The sequence below is a fragment of the Chiloscyllium punctatum genome, chromosome 4, assembly GCF_047496795.1.
Source record: "Chiloscyllium punctatum isolate Juve2018m chromosome 4, sChiPun1.3, whole genome shotgun sequence".
NCBI classification, from domain to species: Eukaryota; Metazoa; Chordata; class Chondrichthyes; order Orectolobiformes; family Hemiscylliidae; genus Chiloscyllium; species Chiloscyllium punctatum.
This window is the reverse complement of record NC_092742.1, coordinates 46,895,400-46,918,457: the sequence shown is the minus strand read 5'-3', so window position 1 is coordinate 46,918,457 and position 23,058 is coordinate 46,895,400. Positions and strand designations below refer to the sequence as shown.

Below are 23,058 nucleotides of genomic sequence, written 5' to 3'. Positions count from 1 at the left end.
TAGGACAGAGATAAGAAGAGTTTGTTTACTCAGAATTCCCCACCTCCACGGGCTGCGGAACCTCATTCTCTGAAAACTTTTAAAATAGAGGTTGATGAATTTTTATCAATTGCATTAAGGTTTATGGGGCTGTTTTGTGAGAAACGGTCCTTCGACTCACTTTGCAAATTCTAGATCTTTTGGTTGACTGATTCATATTCTCTTTTGCTTTCTGTCAGATTCTGTTTATTATTTCTGATAAATAAATATCTTTGGCCTTGACTGTACTCTTTGATTTACCACATCTTCCCGAATGTGATCTCTTGCCCCTCTACTGTAAAATGCTCTCTACTTCCTTGGTTGTGGGGTTGGCAAGAATACCAGCCCTAGCACAATCTAAGTAAAGACTATCAAATCAGTAAGATCCCAACGCCCCAGGAATCAAAAATAAGTTCTCCCACACCAACCTTCAAGCTACGTGTTCATCACTCTAATCTGACTTGCCCCATGTTCATTTGTACATGGCTCAGGTAATGATAATGTAGATTACGTCATTTTAGATTCTGCTTCTTAATTTGACATCTAGCTCCTCATACTGACTATTTGGAACCTCATTTGTCATGTCTACATTGTTGATATCTTCATAAACTACAATGACTAAATCCTCCCACTTCAGGTTTCTCTCCAGCCCTGAGCTGTCTGTACTCGTGCTCTTTCCTACCAAGAAAAATGTCAATAAAAGCATCCAAGGAAGAAATGTCAAAAGCATCTGTAAATATTCAAAGATCCAAGGTGTATTCTCAAATTGTCGCCCCTCTTGTGAAATGATGACAAAATATAGGTAAACCACATGCTCGTATATTTCATTTGTGCATGATGCATTAAAAAAAACATTCTTTCCGAGCTGAAGAGCAGACATAATGGACTCAAAACGTTAACTTTGTTCCTCTTAGAACAGATATTGCCAGACCTGCTGCGTTTCTCCAGCATTTTCTGTGTTTGTTAATGCATTAAAGAAATTCCTGGAGGCACTTCTTGAATGCGTTTCACACATTCATTTCAGATAACCTTGAAGTTCCAATCTAATCTTGGTAGTGAGGAAGATAACCTTGGGTCACCAACGTGTATAACTAAACAGCAAAAATCTGCCTATATTCACTTGACCAAATCTATAGGCATCTCTAACGACATGTATTTATAAAAATATACTATCACAGCCCACATCTTAAGTTGGGGTTTGGGCATCTTGTCAAATGGTTTTAATTTATTGTAATGTCTGATTCATTTGCTTGGAAGACTATTATTTGGTAGCTAAAATTAAGTAATTTGCTCCAAATTCTTAGCAGACCTTAGTAAATTAACCACTGCAAAAAGTTGGAAAATTAGACCATTGGGATAATGATTTTATGAATACTGCCATTGATTTTTATAACAGGTGAAGAGTTTGGATCAACTCAAATCTGACAGCATAATTTCCATTTAATTAGATAATAAAACATTCTAGAGAGGAATATGTTTATTTCAATATTCTGAGTGTTACACAGATTGCCTAAATACTTAAAATGAATAAAATGCATTCTTGAACCTCAATATTTGTCGCATACTCATTTAGTTAACTTATTTCTGATCAGGACCTAACAGAATAGTACATTTTAGGAGGTAAACAAAAAAGCTTTGTCAAGTTTGGCTCCATTTCCTCCATCATTCAGCAAGATCATGGCTGATCTAATAATTCTCAATCCCACTTTTCTGCCTTTTCCTCATAACACTTAGTTCCTTCACTGATTAAAAATCTATCAGAGTCTTGCATTTATTTAATCTGCAGTCTCCACTACCCTCTCCGGTAAAGGTTTCCAAAATTGCTAATACGACATTACATATGGAGAAAGTGAGGACTGCAGATGCTGGGGATCAGAGCTGAAAAATGTGTTGCTGGAAAAGCGCAGCAGGTCAGGCAGCATCAAAGGAGAAGGAGAATCGACGTTGTGGGCATAAGCCCTTCTTCAGGAATGAGGAGGGTGTGCCAAGCAGGCTAAGATAAAAAGTAGGGAGGAGGGATGTTGGGAATGCGATACGTGGAAGGAGGTTAAGGTGAGGGTAATAGGCCGGAGAGGTCGGGAAGAAGATTGCAGGTCAAAAAGGCGGTGCTGAGTCTGAGGGTTGGGACTGAGACTGAGACCCACCCGGTGACTGAACACTTTAACTCCCCCTCCCACTCCGCCAAGGACATGCAGGCCCTTGGCCTCCTTCATCGCCAGATCATGGCAACACGACACCTGGAGGAAGAGCGCCTCATCTTCCGCCTAGGAACCCTCCAACCACAAGGGATGAATGCAGATTTCTCCAGCTTCCTCATTTCCCCTCCCCCCACCTTTTCTCAGTCCCAACCCTCAGACTCAGCACTGCCTTCCTAACCTGCAATCTTCTTCCCGACCCCTCCGCCCCCACCCCCCTCTCCAGCCTATCACCCTCACCTTAACCTCCTTCCACCTATCGCATTCCCAACGCCCCTCCCCTAAGTCCCTCCTTCCTACTTTTTATCCTAGCCTGCTTGGCACACCCTCCTCATTCCTGAAGAAGGGCTTATGCCCGAAGCATCGATTCTCCTTCTCCTTTGATGCTGCCTGACCTGCAGCGCTTTTCCAGCAACACATATTTAAGCGACATTACATATGGTCCAGTACAGTTTTAGCAAGATGTTCCTATTTTATACTCCACTGCATTTGAAATAAAAGTCAACATTTCATTTGCTTCCTTTGATACCCAGAGAGAAAATGAGAACTGTAGATGCTGGAGGTCAGAGTCAAAAGGTGTGGCGCTGAAAAAGCACAGCAGGTCAGGCAGCATTCAAGGAGCAGGAGTCATTTTTTGGGAATAAGTCCTTCATCAGAAATGTGTATGCATCTGGGGGATGGGAGGGGCGAAGGTGATGAGAGATAAATAGGAGGGTGGGGGTGATGGAAAGGTAGCTGAGAAAGTGATAGGTAGATACAAGTGGGGATGATGGTGATAGGTCAGAGGGGAGGATAGACTGGATAGGTGGGAAGGAAGATGGACAGTTCAAGAGGGCTGTGCTGAGTTACAGGCACCCACCCCTCCCCCTTCATCTTCATCCAAGGCCCCCAAGGATCCTTCCACATCCAGCAGAGATTTTTCTACAAATCCAAACACCTCATCTATTGTGACCGTTACTCTCTTTATGGTCTCCTCTACCTTGGAGAGACAGGACACCAATTCACGGAAGGTTTCAGGGAACATCTCTGGGACATACACATCAAACAACCCCACTGCCTTGCAGCTGACCACTTTAATTCACCCTTCCACTCCGCCAAGGACATGCAAGTCCTGGGCCTCCTCCATTGCCAAATCCAAGCTTGGAGGAAGAACGCCTCATCTTCCGCCTTGGGTCCCTCCAACCATATGGCATCATCAACTTCATGTTGAGTTTCCTCATTTCTCTTATCCCCACCTCATCCCAGATCCAACCCTCCAACTTGGCACCACCCTCTTGAACTGTCCTACCTCTCCATCTTCCTTCCCACCTTTCCACTCCACCCTCCCCTCCAACCTATCACTATCACCCCTACTTGCATCTACCGATGCCTTCCCAGGTACTTCTCCCGCACCCCCCCCCCACCCCCTCCTAATCTCTCAGGCCCGTTCCCCTATCCCCAATTCCTGACGAAGGGCTTATGTCCAAAATGTTGACTCTCCTGCTCCTCGGATGCTGCCTGACCTGCTGTGCTTTTCTAGTGCCACACTTTCCAACTTCTTTGGTACCATTCAACTTGGAGTCAGTTTTTTTGTGACATGCATGTGGACGCCAAAATCCTTTTATACTATAGCTTTATGTTTCTATTTAAATAATATTCCGTTCTTCTATTTTTCCTGCCATGATCTCCCATTTCCCACATTATATTCCAGCTGCCAAGTTTTCAACCATCTTCAATCTGTCAATATCCCTATGCAGACTGTGCCATTCTCACCTGCCCTCCCATCAATTTTGTGTCATCCACAAACTTCACGATGGTGTATTCACATCCTTCATCCAAGTTTATTAATGTAGATTATAAATAAATGCAATCAAACACTGGTTCCTCCACTAGTTACAGGTTGCCATCCTGAAAATACCTCCCTTATCCCTCTTCTATTAATTAGTCAATCTTCTATCCATGCTAATATACTAATCCCAACATGGCACTTAACTAATTAAGTAGCCTTACGTGCAGTACTTTATTCAATGTATTTTGGAAATCCAAATATATTGTATATACTATTCCCACTTCATTTATCTTGTTACTTCCTCAAAGAATTGTAATAAATTTGTCAATCATAAATTCTTCTTCTTAAAACCACATTGACTCTCCTACATTGTACTGCATATTTCTGAATGTTTTACATCATTTACAAAAGACATTTTCCCAACGCATATATTAAGCTCACTGGCCTACAGTTACCTTTTTTTGTCTCCACCCCTTCTGAATAACAGTATTATATTAGCAGTAGCAGTAATTGTATAGGGACTTTTCCACAACATAAGGATTATTGGAAAATCATTACCAGTGCACCAATTATCTCTGCTGTTTCCTTTGCAGTCATACAGTAGAGGATAGGAAAGGGCCCTTCAGCCCATATCTATACCAACCAACAAACAACCCTGCTACGGTAGGCACTGCAAGACGTGTCAAAGTGTGGACATAGATATCACCATTACGCATGGGGACACTGCCCACCTTGTACATGGCAGGTACTCATGTGACTCTGCCAACGTTGCCTATCTTATACGTTGCAGGCAAGGATGCCCAGAGGCATGGTACATTGGGGAAACCGAGCAAAGGCTACGACAATGGATGAATGGGCACTGCACAACAATCAACAGACAGGAGTGTTCCCTCCCAGTTGGGGAACACTTCAGTGGTCCAGGACATTCGACCTTGGACCTTTGGATGACCATCCTCCGAGGTGGACTTCGGGACAGGCAGCAGAGAAAAGTGGCCGAGCAGAGGCTGATAGCCAAGTTCGGTACTCATAGGGATGGCCTCAACCAGGACCTTGGGTTCATGTCACATTACAGGTGACCACCATTGCACTATACACATACACACAGATACTCCTATACACACACAGACACACAAATACACAGACGTGCATACAGACACCCACATACACCCTTACAGACACACACACTCCCACACAGACTTAAGACACTCTGCACTCACTACACACACACACACACATACACATACACTCACAACCCCCAACCCAGACAGACAGACAGACAGACACACACACACACCCACCCCCATATTTTGTGGGGTGAATTTGTACTTGCAGGGTAGTTGTACTTGTACTTGATCACGGTATTCTAACAGATGAAAGGCTTCACAGACAATCAATTTTTCAATGTATAATTTCAGTTACATTACACTGTAAATTTTTGCTATAAATTCTGTGTGTTAGGATTGAGCCCTCCACTACCAGCTGATGAAGGAGCAACACTCCGAAAGCTAGTGTGCTTCCAATTATACCTGTTGGACTATAACTTGGTGTTGTGTGATTTTTAGCTTTGTACAACAAACACCAAACCACAGTAATCCCATTTACCTGCACTCGGTCCGTAACCTACTCCGTCCCGACATTTTAAGTGCTTTTCCAGATGCTTTAAAATGTTGTAAAAGTACATGCCTCTACCACCCCTGGTAGACAGGAGGTTCCATATTGTTATAACCCTCTGGATGAAAACATCTTCTCTTAGATCGCCTCTAAACTACATACTCATCTTAAACTTACATCTTCTGGGAACCTTAAAAAGGTGCCAGAAGTTGAAGGTGGCCCTAAGTTCCTTTTCAAGTGGTCACTGGCAGGATTCCGATTCCTAGGCATTTTTATTACCCCCAAGTTTGACCTGTAATTTCAGACTAACTTTGCTCACTTGCTCAACAATATTAGGCAGAGATAGGAGGCTCTTCCAATTTCATGGCTGGGCCGAATATCTCTCATTAAGATGAACGTTCTTCCTTGTTTGCTTTATCCTATGCGTATGTTCCCTATAATGTTTCCCAGGTCAACGCTGCAGAAGCTTATGGGGTGGTTTGGTTCCTTTGGCATCGTGGGCAGCCCCTCATCAAACTTACTAAATTGCAGTTGCCTCAAGGAGGGAGAGGAGTTGATTTCCCAGACATCAAAAGGTATCAATCGAGTTCCCTGCTGTCCTTTGTCTGCGACTGGGTAGGTAATGATCCAAACTCAATATGGATGGATATTGAGGCCTCCCAAGCAAAGTGCCCTCTTATTAACCTGTCGTTCATAGATAAGATGAGAACAGTTATGGACCACTGCCAGAACCCCATTGTCATTAGTACAGTCAAGGCATGGAGGGCGATGCAGAGTGAGGGTTGTTTATCCAAGACTTCGCTACTTACACCTATAGTTGGCATGCCAGGGTTCCAACCAGGGATGATGGACTCAGTTCAAACTATGGGCAGTGAGAGCAGTTTCTAGTTTGGGAGACTTTTTTTGAGGGGGAGGTTATGATGTCTTTTAAGCCACTGAGCTGCAAATACGGGTTACCCAGCAGAGATCCTTTCCATTTTTTTTCAGATTAGGGATTTCATCCAGAAGACAACTATGCTGCTCACTAAGCCCTACAAGCACATTACAGAGAGGTAGTTGCTACGTTCCACAAGCCCCCTTTCGGTTAGTGCCCTCTATCGCCTGCTGGGTGGAAGGGCCTGGCAGGATATTAACCGGTTATGAGAGGTCTGGGAGCAAAAGCTAGGAGTGGAGATCTCTTCTGAAACATGGGAGAACACTAGAAAGATCTTATTCTGTAATAGGACATGCTACGCAGTTAAAAGTTCTGCACAGGGCTCATCTGGCACCAGACCGTCTGGTGAAGTTTAGAAAAGGGGCATCTTCAGTGTGCCCCAAATGTAAAATAAGTGCAGATACTCTTACTCATTGCTTCTGGACATGCCACAGGCTCCGTATTTACTGAAGTGCTGTGGCGGGAGAGATAGGGAGGGTATTGAGGACTGAAGTCAAAGTAGACCCGATATCTCTCCTCTTAGGTCTACCAAATTTACCATCTTTAGACAGGCATGGGAAGAAACTATTTGATGTTCTTGCATACTGTGCACAGAAGAATATTCTGATGAATTGGGTGTCTGAGAACCTGCCGGGTTTGCTGGGATGGCAGAAATTAGTTATGGAGCACATTCCCTTGGACTTTTTTTTTACAAACATGGTGCACCACACAACAGACCATTTACGGTTTCGGAACTGGTCCTCCTGGGAGCAGATGCGACCAGTTCCAAAACCGTACCACCCAGATGGCCTCCTTCTTCAAGGACAGCAATTTCCCCCCAGACGTAGTCGACGATGCTCTCCACCGCATCTCTTCCACTTCCCGCTCCTCTACCCTTGAGCTCCACCCCTCCAACCGCCACCAGGACAGAACCCCACTGGTCCTCACCTACCACCCCACCAAACTCCATGTCCAACATATCATCCGCCGTCATTTCCACCACCTCCAAACGGACCCCACCACCAGGGACATATTTCCCTCCCCTCCCCTATCAGCGTTCCGAAAAGATCACTCCCTCCGTGACTCCCTCGTCAGGTCCACACCCCCCACCAACCCAGCCTCCACTCCCGGCACCTTCCCCTGCAACCGCAAGAAATGCAAAACTTGCGCTCACACCTCCCCCCTTACCTCCCTCCAAGGCCCCAAGGGACACTTCCATATCCGCCACAAATTCACCTGCACCTTCACACACATCATCTATTGCATCCGCTGCGGCCTCCTCTATATTGGGGAGACAGGCCGCCTACTTGCAGAACATTTCAGAGAACACCTCTGGGACACCCAGACCAACCAACCCAACCACCCCGTGGCTCAACACGTCAACTCCCCCTCCCACTCCACCAAGGACAAGCAGGTCCTTGGACTTCTCCATCGCCAGACCATGGCAACACGACGGTTGGAGGAAGAGCGTCTCATCTTCCACCTGGGAACCCTCCAACCACAAGGGATGAACTCAGATTTCCTCATTAGCCCTCCCCCCACCTTGTCTCAGTCAAATCCCTCGAACTCAGCACCGCCTTCCTAACCTGCAATCTTCTTCCTGACCTCTCCGCCCCCACCCCACTCCAGCCTATTACCCTCACCTTGACCTCCTTCCACCTATCGCATTCCCAACGCCCTCCCCCAAGTCCCTCCTCCCTACCTTTTATCTTAGCCTGCTGGACACACTTTCCTCATTCCTGAAGGGCTGATGCCCGAAACGTCAATTCTCCTGTTCCTTGGATGCTGCCTGACCTGCTGCGCTTTTCCAGCAACACATTTTCAGCTCTGATCTCCAGCATCTGCAGCCCTCACTTTATTCCCATCAGTGCCTTCCTCCCCTTGTTATTTCTTACTTGTACCAATATAGATTCTACATCATTCAATTCAAGATTATTTCTTGCATTTGCATTTATCTATTTCATACTCTCAAAACTAGCAACCACTCTTCCCTTCCTGTCTGCCATTTTGAAAAGTCATATACCTTTAAATAGTTTGTTCATGTGGAAAATAGAACAGAGAGCAGTATAACACAGGTCCATATCCCACTAGTCCCTGCCTGGTTACGTGTCTAAATACCTCTAAAATGTTGTCACCATATCTGCTTCAACTACCTCCTATGGCAGTGTGTATCTGGCACCTACTAGCCTCTGTACAAAAAAACCTGCCTCCCATATTTCCTTTAAATTGACCTCCTCTCATCTTAAGCCTAAGTCCTCTAGTTTTCCCACCATGGGGGAAAAAAAAGACTCCAATTATTCGTGCCTCAAAATTTTATATACTTCTGTCAGGTCATCCCACTGCCTCTGATGCTCCTAGTTTGAACTCCTAGTAACCATATTTTTCCAATGGCTAGAATATCATACTCATTCATTCTATTTGTGCTATTAATTCATTTATTTTGCTGTGAATATTAAAGTCATTAACAAGTCACTAATATCTTTACCCATTTGACCCTATTGCTTATTTTTGGTCTACTCTTTTTTTCCCCCCTTTCTGACCCACCGTAAATCGTTATGTAAGTTGCTGTTATATTGCTGCCACATCCTCTTGTTTTGTTTGTAGGGTTATCTATCTATCGCCCTCCAGAACACACCACCTACCATCACCCTACTCCCACCTAGTAGAAAGCCCTTCTACAACCATAATCATGCACTTCCAAGAACAGTTCCAAGTGAAACCTATCCCACCGGGTCTTGCCCCATGTCAATCTGAATCACGCATTTAATTCCTTGACTTTATTTATCGTATACGAGTTTGCCTGCAGCTCACGTAATAGTAATCTCAAGGTCCGACAAAAATTGATCAAAATAATTTCCAACCATGGTTTCTACTAATTGTCGAGCAGATTTGTTTACCATGTTGTAAAATGTTAACAGCAGCAATTCAGTAGAACTAATCCCACCAGTCGGTACAACAACACTGATATTTCCTCATTTTACAAGGAAATGAGTCACATTACACCACCGCCAAAACCTTGTTCAGGCCGCAAAATATGACGGGATAAGGTCTCCCATCCTGCGATTTGCAATTCCAAGAACTATTAACGTTATTCAACTCAAAAAATGTATTAACATAAATTTCCATCAACGTATCAAATATCAAAACATCCAGAATCAGTTTCATAAACACGTGGCATCAACAGTACCCTAATCCGAAAGTAAAACAGCAGCTTCGCTTGTTCCTCACTAAATCACTGAACAAGAATTAAATACAAGAACGCACTCGGCGGACTCTTTACATGGAATTAGTTCTCGCTACCACTTTCAGAAATCAAGCAGATCGACAGCTCACTGGCCACACCTGAAAGTGACAGAATTACACATGCACACCCTCGACCACCCTGAAAATCTAGTTACCGTTTGCTTCAAATTGATGGTCCGATCTCAGTGCCGAGGATGTACAGCCAGCAGCGCTTCCTGTCAGGCCGGGAAAGTGAGATGGGGAAATGAAACGGGCGTCAGTGAATAAACGCGGTTTCGTTTTCACCGGCAGCGACGTCTTTTTCCGAAGAAATTGTCTGGAACGGAGCCCCGATCCAGTTATTTTTTATTAAAAAAAAAGAGGGAGTCTGCTACACCCAGAACCTCACTAAGTGTGAGAATATCACGATGTCACTTCACTCCGAGCAGGGCTTTTAATGTTACTGTTACAGACGTTCGCCAATATTATCATGCCACTGTAACCCTATAATGAATTGTTCCAGATTTTATTTCTGAACGGTATTCGCCCCTCACTCTGCCCCCAGCCCCCCGCGGATTCACAGCAAAAGATGGCGTCTCCTCCCTAACCGGCAACTCCTCACGTCAGTGTTTGCCTGTACACCAGACCCGTCCTCGTCCCTAAACCTCTGTGCACGAGCAGCCCTGCCCCGTCTCAGGAACTACGCGCATATGCACCACACGTCGGCGGTGCACGCGCATCCATGTTTCTCCCCTCGAAGAACGCACGGTCACACCTCCCCACCTGCCCCGCACGCGCGCCGCTCCTGGACGAACGGTGCGCGTGCACTCCACCACGGCGCTTGGACTGGGCGCGCGCCCCTGGTCCCGCCCTTAGCCAGGCGCTGACGATTATGAGGTCACAGGTTGGAATGTGCTTTGGCTCGTTTTCCCGGTAAAGCATGTTCGACTCAGCAGATTTCTATGTTTGCTGAACTCACACAAAAGTGCATTGCCCTTTACGATAGGATGCCTTCAATACTGTACTTAATTTGTTTACCTAAGTGTGCAGTGATCTTTCAACTCAACCGACTACTTGTTCCTTTTTGTCATGTTCGAGGGGTATGAAAGGCCTGGAAACAAAAGTAGAAATTGCTGGAAAAACTCAGCAGGTCTGGTATCATCGGTAGAAAGAAAACAGTTAACGTTTCGGGTCCGGTGGCCCTTACGAACGCAAGAACAGACGTTGCCAGACCTGCTTATTTTTTTCCAGCAATTTCTGTTTTTGTTTCTGATTTCCAGCATCTATGGGGGAGTTTGTGTTAACATGGAAACAGAAAATTAAGGGTCTTGAGGCGCATAGTGTGTGCTTAGCTCTAGACCATCTCTTAGACAGAAGCGCAAGTCTCACCTGCCCAAAATTTGTTATATTTTTGAACATGCTGATTAAAACTTTTTTTTGGTGGGGGAAGAGGGTTCATGTGGTGCAGTGGTTGCATCTTGAGTACCTCTTGCTCAGGAGGGCCATATCCAAGTCCCACCTGCCATGTAGATATGCCATGAAAGGTTGATTTAAATATGTATATTAAAACCATGTTCATACTATGTAGACAGGGAGTAAGCAATGAGGTAAAAACAATGACTGCAGATGCTGGAAACCAGATTCTGGATTAGTGGTGCTGGAAGAGCACAGCAGTTCAGGCAGCATCCAAGGAGCTTCAAAATCGACGTTTCGGGCAAAAGCCCTTCATCCCGAAACATCGATTTCGAAGCTCCTTGGATGCTGCCTGAACTGCTGTGCTCTTCCAGCACCACTAATCCAGAAGGGAGTAAGCAATGTTGAATTGAATTAGCCTTATTGTCACATGTATTCAAATGAATACAATGAAAAGTTTACAAGTCGCCCCAATACAGCACATCTTAAGTACAAAGGTACCTAGGTACAGACTTTTAAATAATATACTCTTAGGAGAAAAAAAGAGAAATAAAATGTCCAGCATTACAAATCATAGGACTAAATTAGAAAAATAATTTTAAGAAACTCAGAATAACAGTCTTTCCAAGTCAGTCCATGCCATCACCTAGCCTCCAGTAACTGAGAGACCCCCACAGCTTCACCACTGCCTGCGCCATACCCACCAACGTAGGAGTCGCCACACTTTAGGTGCCAACTTTTTGCCACTGGGCCCATGACCAGGAGGCCCATCTCAGCAACAGATTAATGTTGATCAATGTCAAAGAGAATGGTAATGGGGTAAACGTAGAACAAAGGATGTATCTAGAAGGTATGAATAGCACAACGATGATTAATTGCACAGAAAGAAGCCACTTGTTCCATCATCATAGCTAAAGTGATTGCTAGGCTCCCTTGTTGAGATATTTATATCATCAATAGCCATGGGTGAAGTCCTGAAGGATTGGAGGCTAGCTAACAAGGTGCCATTATTTAAGAAAGGTGTTAAGGAAAAGCTAGGGAACTATAGATGAGTGAATCTGACATCAGTGGTGAATAAATTGTTGGAGGGCATTCTGAGGGACAGGATTTACAAATATTTGGAAACTCATTAGGAATTGTCCACATGGCTTTGTGCTTGGGAAATTGTGTGTCACTAACTTGATTGAGTTTTTTCCAGTGACAAAGAAGATTGATGAAGGCAGAACAGTGGATGTTGTCTACATGGACCTCAGCAAGCTGTTCAACAAAGTTCTGCATGGTAGACTAGTAGCAAGATTAAATCACATAGAATCCAGGGAGAACTAGCCATTTGGATACAAAATTGGTTTGAGGGTTGGAGACAGAAGGTGGTTTCTCAGACTGGAGAGCTATGACCAGCGGCGTGCCACAAGGATTGGTTCTGGGTCCAATGCTTTTTGGCATGTATATACATAATTTGGGTGTGAATATAGGAGGAATGATTAGTAAGTCTGGAGATGACACCAAAATTGGTGATGTAGTGGACAGTGAAGAGGTTATCTCCGAGTACATGGGACCTTGATCAGATGAGCTGAAGAGTGGCAGATGGAGTTTAATTTAGATAAATGTGAGTTCCTGCATTTTGGTAAGACAAATTAGGACAGAACTTATATACTTCACGGCAAAGTTCAGGGGAGTGTTGTTGAACAAGGAGATCTTGGAGCGTAGGTTGATCATTCCTGATGGAGGAGTCGTTTGGTATGCTTGCCTTTATTGGTCAGTGCTTTAAGTATAGAAGTTGGGATGTCATGTTGCAGCTGTACAGGACATTGGTTAACCCACTTTGGAAAAGTGCCTTCAATTCTGGTCTCTATCTTATAGGAAAGATGTTAAACTTGAAAGGGTGCAGAAAATATTGACAAGGACTTTGCCAGGTTTGGAGGCTTTGACCTATAGGGAGAGGCTGACAATACTAGGGCTATTTTTCCTGGAGCATCGGAGGCTGAGGGGTGACCTTAGAGAGGTTGATAAATCGTCAAGGGCATGGATAGGCTGAACAGTCAAGGTCTTTTTCCCAGGGTAGAGGAATCCAAAACTAGAGGGCACAGGTTTAAATTAAGAGGGGAACAAGGGACTTAAGGGAACCTTTTCATGCAGAGGGTGGTGCATGAATGGAGTGAGCTGCCAGAGGAGATGGTGGAGGCTGATACAATTACAGCATTTAAAAAGCATCTAGATGGGTGCTTGAATAGGATAAATTTATAGGGATATGGGCCAAACGCCAGCAAATAGGACTAGATTAATTTAGGATATCTGGCTGGGGTATGGACAAGTTGGACAAAAGGGTCTGCACAACTCTATGACTCTACATCTGCACTAGCCAAAACAACAAGCTATCTAACCTAATAAAAGCAAGTACTGCTCTAGGAGCCTGAAATAAAAAATGGAAAGTGCTGGAGAAACACAGCAGGTTTCTCAGCATCTGTGGAGAGAAGAAAGCAAAGTTAATACTTCAAATCCAATGACTCTTCTTCAAAATATTCAACCTAACCCCAGTTTGCTGCATCTGGTTCATATCCCTACAGGTTATGGCACTTTAGTTGCAAATTCAGAGACCTTATAAATATGTTGAGGATTTTTGCATCCACTACTCTTTCAGGCAGTAATTTTCAGGTCCCAAGTATCTTTGTGGTGAAAAATGATTCTACCTTCATTTGCTGTGAAACCACAGGAATGTGTGGCAAGGCAAAAGGGGCACTTTTCAAAAAAAATAAAACTGGAGCATTTCTTTATTCGATTATACTTGGCATGCAAGTATCAACAGAATGGAGGAGGTTTGTGTATTACTGAGCATCCTCTTCATGTGTTTAGAATGGTTTCCTTTCTTTATTACTCAATGTCTCTATTTATACAATTAAAGATCACAAATGTATCTTTAATCGTATTCTCAACATGTTTTTTTGTGTTCTTAACATGAAAGGAAGAGCATTGATGAAGTAGATAGTTGTTCTGAGGACATTGCCCTGAAGCACTTCTACCATCAATGTCCTTGGGTAGAGATAGCAGACCTCAAACAATTACAACTATTTTCCTTTGCGCTCCGTAAACTCCAACCAGTGGAGAGCATTCAATACTCATTGATTTCAATTCTTCTTGGACTCCCTAATGTGACAGTTGATCAAATGCTGCCTTGATATTAAAGGCAATACTTTTCACTTACCCTGGAACTTGGTTCCTTTATCCAAGTTTGAATCAAGTCTGTAAATGAGGTTTGGAGCTGATTTGTCCTGGCAAAATCCAAGTGCTACTTGATATCTTGATGATATCTTTCATCGTTGATGGCTGAGAATAGATTCAGGGCAGTAATTGGCTTTGTCCAGGATATATTTAGACAATTTTCCATTTTGTCAGATAGGTACCATGTTGTAGCTTTGCTGGACTAGCTTGGTTACAGCCACTATTAGTTCAAGAGCACAGGTGTTGTGGGAGAGTCTAGGACCAGAGGGCATAATCTCAGAGTAAAGGAATTTCTTCTTTCAGAGAGTAGCGAAGCTATGGCATTCACCATCACGGAGGGCTGTAGAGTCAAATACATTCAAGGCCATGATAGGTTTTTAATAAGGAAGAGAGTTACGTTATGGGAAAAAGGCAGGAAAATGGATTTGAGAATTATCAGATCAGCCATGATCTCAATGATTAGCAGAACAGATTCAATGGGCTGAATGACCTACTTCTGCTCCTGTGTCTTATGGTCTTAGTTATAGTGCTGAATGCTTAACATGTTGTCAGGGCCCAGAGTCTTCTACTTTCTATGAGGCCTAGTAAAAGATTGTAGACTTTTTACACTTTAATAATCTTGTCAATTAAAAAGCTAATACAGTTTTGCATACATAAACATCCCTGGTTAGTTACCCAATATTTATCAATCTCTGCAAGAAGTTATATATTAACTATGTAGTAATTTTTTTCTCACTTAAATTTCAATTCACGTCTCTTTGCAGTAGCTTGCAGTTTAGCAGAACGGAGTAATAATGAATGTGGTGAAGATTTGCATGTATACAGTTAGGAGATTTATGTTAAAATCAGAAAAGTTTGAGGCAAGGAAACCAGGAAGAGCCAACGTGGGGTAACGTAGGCTTTAAATTGAAATGCCGGATAGTTCAGTTCAAATTTGTCAAGCAGTCTACACAATGATATGCAAAGAAGCAACTCAAAAGATACTGAAATACTCCATGCTAATTTACAGCATAAATCTAGTCATCAGCTAAAAAGTAGTAGGAGACAGTTGCACAACATAAGAGTTTGGTAATGATCACAAATAAACAAGAGGATGCCCAGTAACTTCTCAACCTCCTAGAGGACCATCATCACTTAGTCTTGAAATCACCATGGACCAGTAATCAAACTGGACAAAAGAAATTAAAATCTCTAAAACTTTAAAAGCTGAACAGAGATTTGGCACCCTGCAATGTGCATATTTACTTTAGAAGTAATAAAATGCATGTTACAGAAATAATGAAACCATAATTCAATCTCTCTGTTCAAATTGTCAGATTGTATCTCTTGTAATTGATAGCAAAGCCAATCAAGCTAGTATTTCAATTTCTCAATTTTCTTATCTTCGCTCCTAATAAAGTAAGTGGAGAAAATACTACAAAGATGAAGAATTTTCTGAGATGCACCAGATTCCAAATCCAATAATATCTAATACAATACATACACAATACCATCAATAAAACTCTAACTTTATTTGAGTGGTTGATAATAAAATCTAGCTCCTCAGATGGTTTGGGAGAAAATTACACGATGTGTGTTAATGAGTGATTCAGACTAGAAGAAACGGCCTCCAACTTCCAATCATTATGCAGTGACAATTGCCAGAAAATGGATGCGTATGGATATGAAGATTGGAATTGGTTATGATTTTAAAATTGGTCAATAGTATATTGAATAGTGAAAACTCATGTTTAAAACTGTGGAATAGCAAAAAACTGGTATTCTTCCATTTCTCATTAAAGAAGAATTTTTGATTGCTGTGCAATTAATGGGCTCTTATAAACTTTGTGATCAGTTATTGTTTTATTAGAGTTCCTTTTAACTGATCTGTTCAGAGATGCTATTACACACCCCTGGAGAAGGTGGAACATGAACCCGACACTACTACACAAACACAAGGGTTGAAAACACACAAATGTCTTTATTTAACTTTAAACACAGAATATACATCATAATTTGATTACAATTGTGTATATCTTAGGATACCTTTAATTCAAGATGCTAAAATTTATAACCAGATCTTAATATCCTCATGACAAAGTTAAGTTTCAACTCCAAGCATTTAAATCCAATTAAACTTTTCATAGAACAGCATCTTCATTGTTCGACTTCCTTCCTCTTTCTCAGTTTCCTCCAGGCATTCTGCAGCACAACCCGACCCATTAACCATGTGATAGTAAAATTACGCTTGTACCATTCCCTAATTGAAGAAACATGGAAAAAGTGACATTCATTTGACAACACTCACTAGGTTATAAGGTTATATCTAATTTAGGCATGAAACTTCAGAGTATTACAATGTTGAGCAATGAATTTCAGCAATTTCCTTTCTGTCCAGCAATATATAAATGGTTTGATTTCAACCTGTTGACAAGAATAATACCTTGATAAAGGTGAGGATAAAATGAAGAACTTTGATAAGAATCTCAAACGTTAAATCTGTTTTTATTAGCCTCTCCATTTTCATATAGCTATTATTCACCTCACTACGATGTACTTTAGGGGCAAAAAGTGAACAGGGCTTCTTTAAAATTTCTGGTCAGTTTTCTCCTTCACTTATGAATTTAATGTTGCAATACTACATATATGTTCTACCTAAAAACATCAGATTTATTGATCAAATCTCAATATTGGTAGGGAAGTTTATAGGTTGTAAAGCAAGTGATTATTTATTCTAATTTGCTATATGTATATAGCTATAGTGGTGTACAACTTAAAGAATAATGTTAGTGTGATTATTTCTGTATGTCCGAGAATAAATTACTTTTCAAACACAGCAGACTGCACTAAGTTCCGATATAGAGTTACCGGACTTGAAACATTAACTCTGTTTTCTTCCCACAAATGTTGCCAGACGTGCTGAGTTTTTCCAGCAATTTCTGCTTTTGTTTCAGATCTCCAGCATCCGCAGTTCTTTGTTTCATACCACACTGCCAATTAATTTGTAGCCCTCTTAATAAAATCAAATATTTAAATATTGCTTACACGACTTAAAATTTAATCAGTAGGTTGACTTACTTATTATAGTTCACATGTTTATTATAATTTACATCAAGAAAATCCTTATAAAATTCAGCCATCTCTTCTGCACTGAGAGTATTTTTTCTCCCTGAAAAATATAATATCACCAATTAAAATCATAAACAATGTCTAAGATATAAACTTATATGATCAGCTGCTATTAAATGAAGCTGCCTTGAGTAAAAAGCATCTTGTAGATATTTAAGAACTAGAAGCAGAACAGCATTCCAGTTATAATTTATTCTTAGCTGAGTATTTTACTGAACACAAGTAAAAAGACATAGAAAACATAAGAAATTGATTCATTTTACACTTGTCTGTTCTTTGGTATCAGGAAAAGTTTGGTTTTCAAATAGAAATAACAGTTTTTGTTTAATTATACAATTCAATGAATATCATTCTCAGCAATCACATTTCAATGCAGATGAATTCCTGCAATTTTCTTCACACATTGCTAACGATAAAGACAGATAGACATGTTCTCACTGTTGTTAAAAGGTAGTTTTCCCCCCCCCGAGATGACCAGATTCAGAGGTCCTTGTATTCAGATTGAACTTTCAATAGTGCATCACAGTTTTGAAAAAAGTTTAGATTTTTGTAAACAATAACTAAATTTGTATAACAACTGAAATTATTTTAAAACTCCTTCCCATTCAGATGCACTGTTCCAAATTGGTGTTAACTAACCAAGATCTAGACTATTCCTCATGCCACACAATAAGTATGTCAATGCAGCCTAGTCAGCTTTCTCACATTCTAATTTCTTTACTGAGAGATATGAATTTTTGCATCACACGTAATGGAAAATTGTAAACATGAACCAGAACTAAGATCATCAATTAAAAAGAAAGAACAAAAGATCAGAAGAAATGTTTTAAGAGGTTTATTAGAATATGCTTCAACCTAAATGATTCAGTCAGGAACAATCAGCAACACATGTATTTAATTAAAATATAAATATAATGTATAATATATAGACATAAGGAAAGGTCAGAGAAATGAGAAAAGAGTAGATGGTTCCAGCTGCACAGGCATGATATCAGTCAAAATGATATCTAATAGCAAATTTCTGACTCCATGTTCTAATGTGATACAACGTAAAATTGGAGAATTGAATACAAATGCTGGAAAAGTAAACTGTTTTTTGCTCCATAAAATTTCCACTGAACTGAAGTATCACAATAAAAAAAAAGGCCAGGGCACAACTGATAAATCTAAAGTATTTCAAATTTTCAGCTCAATGAAAAATATTCCTGGCTCATACAAGTCAATTTAAAAGCTATACCTTACCTTCCAAAGCCTCTATAAAATTCCTCCTATCTTATCAACATTCTGTGGGTTGCCATTAACAAGAAATTAAAATGGATAAGCCATTTAAATACTGTGGCCATAAGACCAAGTCAGAGGCTAGGATTCTGTAGCAAGCAACTTACTTCCTGATACACCAAAGTTGGTCTACCATCCTCAAAGACATATCAGGAGTATGATGGAATATTCTTCATTTGCCTCCAACAATATTCAAACACAAAACAGCACTTCACTAGCAGTGCAACCACAGTTGCAAAACTTTTACTTCCTTCACCACAGATGCACAGTGGCAACAGTATGTACCACCAACAAGATTATGGCAGCAACCTATCAAGGCTGCTTCAGTACACATTCCAGACTTTTGACCTCTACCTCAAGCAAGGGCAGCAAATGCATTAAAACCCCACTACTTGCAAGTTCCTCTCCCAACTTCCATCATAACTTGGAAATATATAATTATTTTGCTACTGCTGGGTTAAAAACCTTCTTAATGGCACTGTGGATACTCATGACCTGCAGCAATTCAAGCAAGCAGCTCACCACTAACTTCAAGAACAATTAAGAATAGGCATTAAATGCTGGCCTATTCAGCAACGCACACAGTCCATGAACAATTAATAATAAACATTCACTCCTTGGTGCCCTGGAGCTTTAATATATGAAGCCATTGATGCCTGGAATTCCCAACTGGGATACTAATATCACACAACATTGCTCCACAGAGAGGAAGTGCAGAAAAAGATCACAGATCAGCCTAAAAAAAACTTGCACATCTCCTAGTGGCCAGCTATAGAATAGCATTTAAAATAGGATTTGTGGCTAGAAAGCCAGTGGAGATCACTAAAGAAAAACTGGATAATACTAAATTTGTAAAACTGAAAAGGAGGACCAATGCTTCAATGTCACGCAAAGCCAGAGAGCAAAACAGATTCTTGGTATTGAGTTAATTCAGTCCAAAAACACATACACTAGCAAAGTAGATTACTTGATGTCAGTGTCCAACCTCTAATGCCATAATGTCACAGGTGTTACGAGATAAGTGCCGTTATTGGCCAAATTGAGTTCTGATGTTTAAATAAGGAATTTATGAGCAGGATTTGTAAATCAAGTGGCATCAATTTAAATAATCTGCAGGTGGATGAAAAAATACTAAAATTTGTAAATGTTGAAAGACATTGCCATCAGTCATGTATAGTACTTTACCTTCAGTGATATTAAAATCTGTGCACATCATCTCCCTTCACAGTGAAAGTTCTACACAAGGTTGGAGTTTCTTCAATAGTTTTAAAAACATGGTAACAAGGGATCTTTAAAACTAAAGACCAAGAACACTCAAACACTCTAAAGAATATTCAGTGATGCACACTCCTCAATGTCAACATTTTATATACATTCACAACAATCTAAATAGAATTACTGCACAAACTTGTTTATTTATATTTCTTAGAGACAATATTTTACAACGATATTGCATGAATTTAAAAAATATGTATAGGTACCTAATTGAAATAAAAATTAAGGTTATGGTTTACTCACCTTCCCCATCTCTTAATCCTATTCCTTTTGCCTTTAAGCGGGAGTGTATGAACTTCTCTTTCTCCTGGAAAGTAATGAACAACATTTTACCAAAAGCAGGTACAGCTGTACAGCAATTTTACAATTCGATGCAATGTTGAATTTAAGAGATGTCACAATATTACTTGCAGATAGGAAGTGAAATATTTCATGCTGAAAGCTGAAGAACTTTCCCCTGTGATTTACTTTTATTTGTGTGCATTTCAGAACAAATATGTGTATTCGTCAAATACTGAATCTGAAAATTATTGCTTCTGAGAAAAACTGCAAACCTCGGATAGCACACCGTATAATGTCCTGAGAGAGGAGTTGATTGATTCCAGGATTATGCTAGAGGCAAGTCTGGGTCTGTCTTATTGGCTCCTAACATGGGAAAGAAATGTCACAATGAAGCAGACTTCAACAAAAGATTCTGACAGATCTTTTTTGAGAAAGGCAAATTGGCAATCTCATCCAGACTACTGCCACGAGACATCTGCAGCAGAAACTTTGGACAATTTATTCTGATTTTTAAAAAAATTCTTCTACCTCTCTACCTGGGGGGAAAAATTAGTATATTTCCTTAAGCTGCAAGTAGACTTTTTTCCCGTGTAATTAAGTTTGTTATGTTCTAAAGAGAAATGATATAGAGATGTGTAACAAAGTTTTTGAGCTGGTAAGAAATCAGAAATGGAAGTCAGGGATCAGAAGGTAAGTCTTTGATAGAAAGATAGGAATACCAGAGTCGTAATCTCAGGATTGCTGCCAGTGCCATGGGCTAATGGTACTAGGAACAGAGAGCAAGTGCAGATGAACAGGTGGCTGCAGGGCTGGTATAGGAGGGACGGCTTCAGCTATGTGGATCATCTGAGGAAAGCAGGACCTTTACAAGGATGGGTTGCACCTGAACTGGAGGGGCACCAGGGCGGGAGGTTTGTTAGAACTCTTTGGTTGGGTTTAAACTAGTTTGGCAGGGGGTGGGGGCCAGAGCTATGGATCTGAGGATGAAGTAGCTACTGAACAGCCAGATACAGCATGCAAAGAGTCTGTGAGGAAGGTATACAGTTGGTAGGCAAAGCTGCAGTCAGTGTGATGGGTTGAAACGTGTCTATTTTAATGCAAAAAGTATCAGGAATATGGGTGATGAACTTAGTTCCAAGTACTTACTCATGCTCTATGATGTTGTGGCCATTACGGAGACTTGGATATCAGAGCAACAGGAATGGTTGTTGGATGTTCCAGAGTGTAGATGTTTCAAAAGGAATAGGGAGGGAGGTAAAAGAGGTGGGGGAGTGACATTGCTAATCAGGGATAGTATCATAGCTGCAGAAAGGGACATCATGGAGGGTTTGCCTACAGGGTCAGTATGGGTGGAAGTCACAAACACGAAAGGAGCAGTCACTTTATTAGGAGTTTTTGCAGGGGAGAGGAGTTTAGATCAGACTGGTGCTGGAAAAGCACAGCAGGTCAGGCAGCATCCGAGGAGCAGGAATATCAACGTTTCAAGCAAATGCCCTTCATCAAGAATAGAGGCAGGAAGCCTCAAGGGTAAGCCATTTTGGATTTGGTGCTTGGCAATGAACCAAGCCAGCTGTCAGATCTCTATGGGAGATATAGGATTTATGCACATCTGGATAAGAATGATGTGATCAAGGATAGTCAGCATGGTTTTGTGAAGGGCAGGTCGTGCCTCACAAACCTTATTGAATTCTTTGAGAAGGTGACTAAGGAGGTAGATGAGGTATATATGGATTTTAGTAAGGCGTTTGATAAGGTGCCCCATGGTAGGCTACTGCAGAAAATACAGAGATATGGCATTGAGGGTGAGTTGGAGGTTTGGATTAGGAATTGGCTGGCTGGAAGAAGACAGAGGGTAGTAGTTGATGGCAAAGGTTCATCTTGGAGTGCCGTCACTAGCGGTGTTCTACAAGGATCTGTTTTGGGACCATTGCTGTTTGTCATTTTTATAAATGACCTGGAGGATGGGTTAGAAGGTTGGGTGAGCAAGTTTGCGGATGATACGAAAGTCGGAGGAGTTGTAGACAGTGAGGAAGGATATGGCAAGTTACAGCGGGATATAGAGAAGCTGCAGAGCTGGGCAGAAAGGTGGCAAATGGAGTTCAATGTAGCTAAGTGTGAGGTGATTCACTTTGGTAAGAGTAATAAAAAGATGGATTACTGGGCTAATGGTAGACTACTTGGTAGTGTGGAAGAGCAGAGGGATCTTGGTGTCCATGTACACAGATCTCTGAAAGTTGCCACCCAGGTAAATAGTGCTGTGAAGAAGGCATATGGCGTACTGGCTTTTATTGGTAGAGGAATTGAGTTCCGGAGTCCTGAGGTCATGCTACAGTTGTATAAGACTCTGGTGCGGCCGCATCTGGAATATTGTGTGCAGTTTTGGTCGCCATACTATAGGAAGGATGTGGAGGCACTGGAACGGGTGCAGAGGAAGTTTACCAGGATGTTGCCTGGTATGGTAGGAAGATCCTATGAGGAAAGGCTGAGGCACTTGGGGTTGTTTTCATTGGAGAAAAGAAGGTTTAGGGGTGACTTGATAGAGGTGTACAAGATGATTGGGGGTTAGATAGGGTTGACAGTGAGAACCTTTTTCCACGTATGGAGTCAGCTATTACAAGGGGGCATAGCTTTAAATTAAGGGGGGGTAGATATAGGACTGATGTTAGGGGTAGGTTCTTCACTCAGCGAGTCGTAAGTTCATGGAATGCCCTGCCAGTAGCAGTAGTGGACTCTCCCTCTTTGGATAGGTATATGGAGGA

General features: G+C 41.5%; 2 protein-coding genes across 9 annotated transcripts in view; both read right to left on the bottom strand.

The window, feature by feature from the left end:
• klc1a (kinesin light chain 1a) overlaps positions 1-10,396 on the bottom strand; it is a 98,748-nt gene extending 88,352 nt beyond the window's left edge. For 2 of the 8 annotated variants that reach the window (XM_072568592.1, XM_072568593.1), the window contains exon 1: positions 9,904-10,393. The gene's annotated coding sequence lies outside the window, so the exon portion shown is untranslated. Of the gene's footprint in view, positions 1-9,903 lie in introns of all 8 variants that reach the window. The other 6 variants (XM_072568596.1, XM_072568597.1, XM_072568591.1 and 3 more) reach the window with 5 other exon arrangements.
• A 5,900-nt stretch (positions 10,397-16,296) lies between these two features.
• coa8 (cytochrome c oxidase assembly factor 8) overlaps positions 16,297-23,058 on the bottom strand; it is a 29,263-nt gene continuing 22,501 nt past the window's right edge. The window contains exons 3-5 of the mRNA XM_072568589.1: positions 20,261-20,324; positions 17,414-17,504; positions 16,297-16,595 (exon numbers count right to left, since the gene is read on the bottom strand). Of these exons, the coding sequence (XP_072424690.1) occupies positions 16,493-16,595; positions 17,414-17,504; positions 20,261-20,324 (258 nt within the window). The 3' untranslated portion in view covers positions 16,297-16,492. The remainder of the gene's footprint in view (positions 16,596-17,413; positions 17,505-20,260; positions 20,325-23,058) is intronic.